This window comes from Symphodus melops, assembly GCF_947650265.1.
Source record: "Symphodus melops genome assembly, chromosome: 22".
Lineage (NCBI taxonomy): Eukaryota > Metazoa > Chordata > Actinopteri > Labriformes > Labridae > Symphodus > Symphodus melops.
In genome coordinates, this window is record NC_136712.1 from 19,949,007 (window position 1) to 19,957,938 (window position 8,932).

General features: G+C 42.4%; 1 protein-coding gene across 1 annotated transcript; it reads right to left on the minus strand.

The window, feature by feature from the left end:
• Positions 1-695: 695 nt before the first annotated feature.
• Positions 696-4,606, minus strand: LOC306818265 (cytochrome P450 2J2-like). Its single transcript, XM_079335756.1, has 9 exons — positions 4,343-4,606; positions 3,779-3,941; positions 3,371-3,524; positions 3,110-3,266; positions 2,864-3,040; positions 2,205-2,346; positions 1,940-2,127; positions 1,626-1,767; positions 696-1,502 (listed from the first exon to the last, which is right to left on the minus strand). Exons 1-9 carry the CDS (start codon positions 4,523-4,525, stop codon positions 1,327-1,329), a joined length of 1,482 nt encoding a protein of 493 aa, XP_079191882.1. The 5' UTR covers positions 4,526-4,606; the 3' UTR covers positions 696-1,326.
• Positions 4,607-8,932: the final 4,326 nt, after the last annotated feature.

Here is an 8,932-nt window from a genome sequence, read left to right on the forward strand (position 1 = left end):
TCAGCAGCTCCCCACCTTCACTGTAAACAGTGTTGGTGAAGCACTGGTTCCCCCTCCTGAGGCGACGGACGGTTTGCCAGAATTTCCTCGAGGCCGACCGAAAGTCCTCCTCCATGGCCTCTCCGAACTCCTCCCATGCCAGAGTTTTTGCCTCCACGACCGCCCGGGCTGTGGAACGCCTGGCCTGCCGGTACCCGTCAGCTGCCTCAGGAGTCCTATGCACTAGCAACGCCCGATAGGACTCCTTCTTCAGCTTGACGGCCTTCCTTACTTCTGGGTTGACACTGGGTTCGGGGATTGCCGCCACGACAGGCACCAGAGACCCTGTGACCACAGCTCAGAGCAGCTGTTTTGACAATGGAGGTGGAGAACATGGTCCACTCGGACTCAATGTCCCCAGCCTCCCCCGGGATCTGCGAAAAGCTTGTCCGGAGGTGGGAGTTGAAGACCTCGCTAACAGAGGGTTCAGCCAGACGTTCCCAGCAGACCCTCACTACACGTTTGGGCCTGCCGAGTCTGACCGGCTTCCTCCCCTGCCAGCGCATCCAACTCACAACCAGGTGGTGATCAGTTGACGGCTCAGCCCCTCTCTTCACCCGAGTGTCCGAGACACACAGAGTTTGAGTTGAGTTTCTGTATTTTTGTATTTTCTGGGTAGGGGTGGAAGTGGAGAATTAAGGAGAAGATCTGTGTACTCTGGTACTCATTCTTTTTCTTTATTGTGTCTGTTTGTGAGGATGCTGACAAATGTACACATGTACACATTATGAAAATAGAAAAAGATGAAAAACATTAAAAACAAAGACAGTATCCCGACGCAGCCCAGATGTTTAAAATAATTACAGCCCCAATGTTAAAGAGAGGTTTTGTTTTTATGTGTATATGAGATTTATCAATTGATTAAGAGCAGGAATATAGTTTAAAAAAATTTAAGTTTTATTTTTGGCCTTTTTGCCTTTTTTATAGACAAGGAAAGTGGACAGAGGTGGAAATCAGGGAGAGAGTGGGAAGAGACATGAGGGAAGGGAGCCGCAGGCGAGACGTGAACCCGGGCCACCCGCATGAGGACTACAGCCTCGATACATGGGGCAGCGCACACTGCCACAGCGCCCCCAAGAATATAATTAAACATTTAAGAGAAACGAGAGATCTGTTATTTATGATCATGAAATTGTGTTTCCAGTTATTACATGTATGTCTAACGTAAAAAAAATCTGATACAACAAAAATCAGTCATGAAAATATTATAGACTTATTATGTATTAAGGTGGTGGAAACTTCAGGTACATCACTCATTAAAGATAATTTCAGACACAATGGAGAAAATCAGCGAGGCACAGCGAGCATCCTAAACTTGGCAGGAGAATTGGTGAAGCCCTCCACGCCCTCCAAACTCGGTATTTCTCCGGGAAGCGGAGAGAAGGTGAAGCGTTGTAGCAAAGATGTAAAGAAAAGGAACAGCTGCATTTTGGCAAGTAACTCCCCCAAACACACACGTTTACCTGAGTGGAAAACAGTCAACCCACGTTAGTTAAACTTCTACTCTTAGACGAACCATTGCATGTTCTTTGCTTTTACTGTAAGCTGATCAACATGTTTTAAAGAGAGTAATTTTGTATACAAACCTGTTGAAAATGGTAAGAAGGCCTCTCTTCTACGAAACTGTCCATGTGGATCCAGGAAGTGTTCAGGATTAAAGACATCTGGAGTCTCCCACTCACTTTTATCAAACAGCACAGATGCCAGAATTGTAGTGATGGCTGTCCCCTGAACACCGTCATGGCATGTTAATGGGTTAGGGTTAGTGAACAGTGAATATTCATTTAGTTTACATTTATACTTTTACCTTCAGTTACAAGATGTTGATCAGCTGTTAGTCATCGATAAATTTTACAGCTTGTTATAAATTGCGCACTGAATCTGCAGAAAGGTCCTGTACCTTTGGTATAAAATATCCTCCCAGTGTTGTGTCTTTACTGGCCATTTTTGGAAATCCCAAGGGAACAATATTTCCAAACCTTTGAATCTCGTGGATCACAGCGTCAGTGAAAGGCATGCTGGGTCTATCAGCAAGGGTAGGCTGACGAGACTGTCCAATCACCTGGTCAATCTCTGACTGGACTTTTTCTGAGGTAGGAAGTAGTCGGATTATTGATCATTATACAGCTGAAATGACTGGTTGATTAAGATCCATAGAAACTCACCCTGTATCTCTGGGTAGTTCATCATATACAAGAGGGCCCAGCGTAAAGTGGTTGCAGTTGTTTCTGTACCAGCCTCAATCAGGTCCAGACTGCAAACCAGAAGAGTTTCCATGTTGAAGCCAGCCTGAGGATCTTCCTTTTTCTGTCAGTTTGTCAGAGGATGACATTTATGTTTACTGTTCTACAAAGAGCCTTTGTTCATGGACTCATTCCTCCCTTTTAATATTGAAGGAACATATTTTACTTTTTCTAGATGAGCCTGCTGAGGTGGTTCTGATCTGGTCACGATCCCATTATTCTTTTGGGTCATTCATTCTTTTTGAAGAGATCCAGTGAAGACCTGCTCATCTTCTGGGACTATATACAGTATCTCATTTCATCAGTGAGTCTCTATAACATTTCTGAAAGGAGGGGAAATCTGCTTTCAGCAGGCTAGCATGCTGCTACTGTGTCCGACCATCAGAAGATTGAGTAAAGTAATTGATTAAACATGTTTTATGGAAGATTTACCGACTCTTGATTTGATTAACTGTGATTCAACAAACAGTTATTTAGAGTGTCTTTACGTGATTATTAAACAACAAAAATGCAAGCACATTTTCACAGACCAAAAAACAATATTCCTGGAAGCTTTTCTCAAAATGTGTGATTACAGTCACCTTTTCCATCTCTGCCAGGTAGACGTCAATGAAATCTCGAGGGTCATCAGGGTTCCACTCCTCCTGGTGCTTCTCCACCTCCTTCTTCAGGAAATTCATGATCTCCCCATAGTTTGCATGGACAGTCTGGTGAGGTCCTGGTAGGTGCTTCATAAGTCCAGGGAAGACATCATACAGCTGTTGAGGAGTTGGAAGTGTCAGTAACAAACATCCATTTTATTTATTTTTTTACATTAATAGAATTACCTGTGTCCGAGGAGAGCCGGCAAGTAAGACAGCCTCATTGTCCAACTCCAAAATCTTCCGAAAGCTTTGATCGCTGTATTCAAATCGATGACCAAAGACCACAGAGGAGATGATGTTACTCACTGCGTTGGTTATGATGAAGTGAGGGTTGAACGGTCTTCCTGGGAGTGAAAGATTTATGTTAACTTGGGGATAAATCACTTTCAAACCCTAACATCATTATTTCCAACATGTGAGCTAACAAACGAGTCTATGATCTACTTGCCTTGTTCTTCTTTGAAAGCTTCACAGAGGTAGTTGTTTTCCACTTGAATGTAATTTTCCAATGACCGTTGGCCCTCTCCAAAGTAACGCAGGTGAGTGTTGGCAAACTTTCTCTGTTTCTTCCACAGGTAACCATTGCTCAAAGCTATTCCTGTAAAAGTGTTTCAAAAATGAAAGAAAAAAGAATGACAGAGTTAACAGATGCTACATAAATATTCTGATGTTTTAATGAATGTTTTTACTTTAGAGCCTTTTTTTAAATTGAAATGTTGTCTTTGTCATCTCTGGTGTTCTTCGAATAGTGAAATGTCAAGACACAATTCTGTCACATCACATGAGGAAATGAATTTACTCTACAGATGTTTTTATTCATGGTGTCATGTATTCACAGTGTCTTGCACAAACCAATGCCTTTGAAGACAACATGGAAAAGAGGGACTACAGGTCGGTCGACGAAGCTGTCCAGCTGGTTGACGAGAGCCTCTTTGACCATCTTGTATCCTGAAATAAACACCATCCTCTCACTGCCTCTCCTCAGACTGAATACCGACCCATACTCATCAGAAAGCTGTGGTATAAACATCAACAGATAATGTCAAAAATGTTTAACAAGTTAAAAAAATCAAATAAAGCTGAACACTATGATAGCTGATTAGCATTTTCCACAATTGACTTTTTGTTTGTGACTTTGTAAAATGTATCATGATGCTTTTTAAAAATCAATACTTTCCTTTGACGTGCCACTGGTTCACAGCACTTTTGCAACACCCTAACCTTTACCTTAAGAGACATATTAACTACTGTTCTTATCTGCTTCTGGTAATTATTACTGAGATCAATAATTGCTGTGTTTCCAAGAGATTGTGCATTGGGATTTGTTTTTACTATTCATGTAGTCAATTATTATTTTTCTGTAAACTAAATAGTCTTTTGTATAACATTGAAAAGCAAGTTTTCAGTTCACTTTACCTTCTCCATTGTTTTATAGTCAACTCCAGTGAAAATATTTCCTAGAAAAGGCACAGCCCAGGGTCCTGGTGGAAAACTGTGTGGCTTCCAGTTTTTGATCACATCAGCCACAAGTAAAACAAGGAAACTGAACAACAGCCAGCCACTGAAGTCCACGCACTCAAAAAGTGTCTGAAAAATCATGATTGAGTTTCAGTTTCAAAGCCCTCTGTCTGTAAAATAACAGTTTGCTTCTCCACAGAAGAATGTTGTTTTCTGAGTGAAAGGCTATTGAGGGAAAGGGGCCTCATAAAGGGAAGGGTTATATAATGCAGATGAACTCAGAGGTCCAAAACATGTCCTGAGTCTGATCTCTAGAGCAGTGTTGCGAAAGAAACAAGCAACCAGGTCTATGGAAATAATCCCAAAACAAGTGACTTCGCTTTTCAAATAGATAATATACTGTATATCCAGCCATGCTCAAATCAAAATCAAGATTTTAACGATCTTGTGTAGGGTACTTTTTTTTTGTATTCAACATTTTTATTGCTTTTCAAACAATAACTGGCAATAACAAAGACAGGAATTGAAACAGAACCTTAAACAAAACAAAACAAAACAGGAAAAGGATAAAAAACAAGCAAAAACAAAATTATCACAATGACATTAAAGATAATAGTGCATACACTGTTTCCCCAAGGTAAATAGATCCGACCAATGTTAAAATGAATCAAATGACCAAGCTGACCTCTTAAGTTACAGGGACTGATAGCCAAGCCATGAAAGGGCCCCATGTAAACATGTACTGATCCAGCTTTTCCAACAGAGAATATGTTACTCTCTCATAAGCAGCTAATTGAGCCACAGTTGTGGTCCATTCTTCATAAGGAGGCGAGTGTTTCCTCCTCCAGTGCCTCAGAAGTATTCCTTTAGCTGTCATGAGAACCAAAATAATCCATCGTTTTTCAAAAGAGGAGTCACAGTTTTTAACTTCTGTTGTCGAGCCCAGGATAGTTGGTTTAGCATACCATACCATACCATGCCACATATATTTATATAGCACTTTAAATACTACCAACATTGTGCCAAAGTGCTTTACAATATACAAATACAACAGTCATCCAACATCAATCATACAAGATACAAAGCCACAAAATATCAAATACTCATCATGAAGCTGTTGGGAAAGTCAGAGTGTATAAATCAGATTTGAGGCGTGTCTTAAAGACCTGAAGGGTAGGAGCTTGTCTTATACTCAGGGGCAAATTGTTTCAGAGCCTAGGGGCGGCCACAGAGCTTCCGCCTGGTTTTGGGGACTGAGAGGAGAAGCTGGTCAGATGATCTAAGTGACCTTGAAGGAACATCGGGTTCCAGTAAACTTGTCAGATACACTGGTGCTAAACCATTTAGGCACTTAAAAGTATACAGCAACATTTCTCAATTCTAGATTTCACTGGAAGCCAATGGAGGGAGGACAAGACAGGACTGATAGGATCATGTTTTCTTGAACCTGTGAGTAAATGGGCGGTGGCATTCTGAAGTAGCTGCAGATGAGATATGGAGGTCTGACTAACTCCTATATAGAGAGAATCACAGTAGTCCAGAAGAGATGTTGTAAAAGCATGAATCACAGTTTCAAACACAGAGCGAGATAAACAAGATTTAACCTTCGACAGCCTTCTGAGTTAGAAAATACTCTGACGTACAACATCATTTATCTGTTTGTCCATCCTAAGGTCACAGTCTATTTTAACCCCAAGCTTGGTGGCAGTTTGTTTTAAGAAAGGCTCAAGAGGGCATCAGGAGGAAGTGCAGCTGTATTGCTGGGTCCAAACACCATAACTTCAGTTTTGCTATCATTGAAGCTAAGGAAGTTCAAAGCCAGCCATGCTTTTACATCTTCTAAACAGTCGAGCAGGGGTTTTAAGGTGTCAGGATTATTGCGCTTCAGAGGGAAATATATTTGGCTGTCGTCTGCATAACAATAGAAGGACACGCCATGTTTTCGGAATATAGATCCAAGGGGAAGCAGGTAGAGCATGAACAGGATAGGCCCAAGAACTGAGCCCTGGGGCACCCCACAGTGGAGGGATGCAATGGAAGATGTGGCATCTCCCAGAGCCACACTAAAGCTTCTCCCAGACAAGTATGACCTGAAAAAAGCCAAAGCTGATCCCCTAGTGCCAACCCACTGCTCCAAGCCATGGAGCAAAATGGTCTACAGTATCAAATGCTGCCAATAGATCTAGAAGCACCAGAATAATAGAGTCACCAGAGTCTGTAGCCATAAATATATCATTAAACATTCGTAGTAGTGCAGTCTCAGTGCTATGGAGGGCTTTATACCTGGACTGAAACACTTCCAAGATACCATGAGTGGTCAGATGCAGCATCAGTTGCGTTAACGCAAGCTTTTCCATGATTTTTGAGTACAATGGGAGTTTGGATTTGGGCCTAAAGTTGGACAGAACAGATGGATCGAGTTTAGGCTTTTTAAGCAATGGCTGCACAACATCATGTTTAAAAATAGCTGGCACATCCCCACTCAAGCACCTATTATACAGCAGGGCAGGCCCAATAGCACCACTGGTCTCTTTTACAAGATGAGGGGGAAAGATGTCTAGCGAGACAGTTTTTTCTAATTGAGTGATAGACATAGGCTCAAAATGACTCATAATGGCAGTGCAGTTGCCACTAAAAGAAGGGTCATGGGTATGTAAAGGGATGCTAGCTCTAATGCTAGCCACTTTGTCAATAAAGAACATCAGAAAGAGCTCACATCTTTCAGAGGTAGCATCAATACAGTCCTTTTTCCACTGACGCTCAGCCCGCCTAAATTCTCTCCTGGCTTTCCTTGTTCTATCATTCAGCCAGGGTTCAATTCTAGACTTGATACGCCTAGTTTTAAAAGGAGCCACAGAGTCTAGTACTTGTAGGCAGATGGCATCAGAGCGTGAGCACATTTCATCAGTGGTCCCACACACAGGGCTGGTTAGGCCTACTGTGTTGCAGGTAAATGCAGTGGAAAAACTAGCAACAGTGCCCTCCATAGCACTGAGACTGCACTACTACGAATGTTTAATGATATATTTATGGCTACAGACTCTGGTGACTCTATTATTCTGGTGCTTCTAGATCTATTGGCAGCATCGGGTTAATCATGCGGGATCTAATTGGTTGAAGCTTCTCGATTGTTGACATTGATAGACCGTGTGATAGAACAAGGTCCAGTGTATGCCCATGCCCATGCTCTTGTGTGGGACAAGTCACAGACTATTCAAGATCAAAAGAGCCAATGAGACTCAGAAACTCATTAGCCATGGGTTTAGATGGACAATAAACATGGATATTCATGTCCCCAAGTATTAATACGTGGTCGTATATGGGCATTATTTCAGACAGAAATTTCGAGAAGTGAGAGATACAGTATTTGTTATACTTTGGCGGTCGGTATATCACAGCACAGTGGAGACATATCTAGCTCAAAACTGGCGAATGAGACGGTAGACAGTTGTTTACAGTCACAGTCTTGTTTGAAAACGGTCGCCACTCCTCCTCCTTTGCAAGATTTTCGTGGTGTGCTGAAATACGAACATCCAGCTGGCAAAAGTTCAGTGAAAAACCCTGAATCACCCTCTTTCGCCCAAGTCTCGGTAATGCACAAAAAATATAGTTTACGTGAGGTGAAAAAGTCGTTTAAAATAAAAATCTTTTTTGCAAGCGATCGTCAGTTTACAAGTGCAAACCTGGCTGGATGGGAAGCAGCAGGCTGATCCTCAGTCACAGCAGCCCAAGCGAGTGGTCGCAGGCAGCGGTAGTTCACTCTTCGCCTGCTGCACAGGTGGGGAAGGCAGTGGCGGGTCAATGGGTCCGTGCCGATGATGGGGACCAGCCAGGTGCCAGATGGCTCACGAGAGCGCAGAGAGATGTAAAAGCGATCGGTTGATCCATTTCCAACAAGCGCAGTGGAATGGGACAGTCCCAGAGCCGCTTTCAGTTTTAAAGCACAACTGGCTTGTTTGCCACGGGAGTGGGTCCTGTGTCTCCTCCGACGCCGAGGGAGAGGAACAGTGAGCAGGTGAGGTGGAATACCTGCAAGCAGCAGTGGCAGAGGAAACGTATTGTCCTTTGGAGACGTAGTCCAATTACTGTTAAATCGAATATCCAACATTTTTTGACGATCATAGGACAGCAGAGAGTAGACATTTTCAGTGACAATTGACACTACAAGCACAATCACAAATGAAACGGACAGCGGGAGACGGGCGGCCACAGACACAGGCGTCATCACTTCCGCTTCCTGGACTCATGCCCTTCCTTCAGTGCAGAGACTTGGAAATTCTTTTCCAGTACTTCGTAAATAACCTGTTGGATATTGTTCCACCAGTCTTTAATAGCAGAACATGTCCAAAGTATATGAAAGATTGACGCACCAGTCTCCCTACATCTCCAGCAAGAGTCTGTAGATATTAGTTTCCACTTATGTAATTGTTGAGTCATCCGGTGCCACCGGTACTTTCAATTGGATGAATTTGTTGCCCACTTCTTTAAACATTGTATTTATATTTTTCTTTTTTTTTTTTTTTTAAATTTTCTTTTTATTGAACATTA

Bases quoted from the DNA above. Each gene is read 5' to 3' on its own strand.
- LOC306818265 (XM_079335756.1), bottom strand. From the start codon at position 4,525: ATGATTTTTCAGACACTTTTTGAGTGCGTGGACTTCAGTGGCTGGCTG. The intron at 3,942-4,342 runs GTAAAGTGAACT...TTTATACCACAG, and splicing joins ACTATAAAACAATGGAGAAG to CTTTCTGATGAGTATGGGTC. The intron at 3,041-3,109 runs GTAATTCTATTA...ACTCCTCAACAG, and splicing joins CCGGCTCTCCTCGGACACAG to CTGTATGATGTCTTCCCTGG.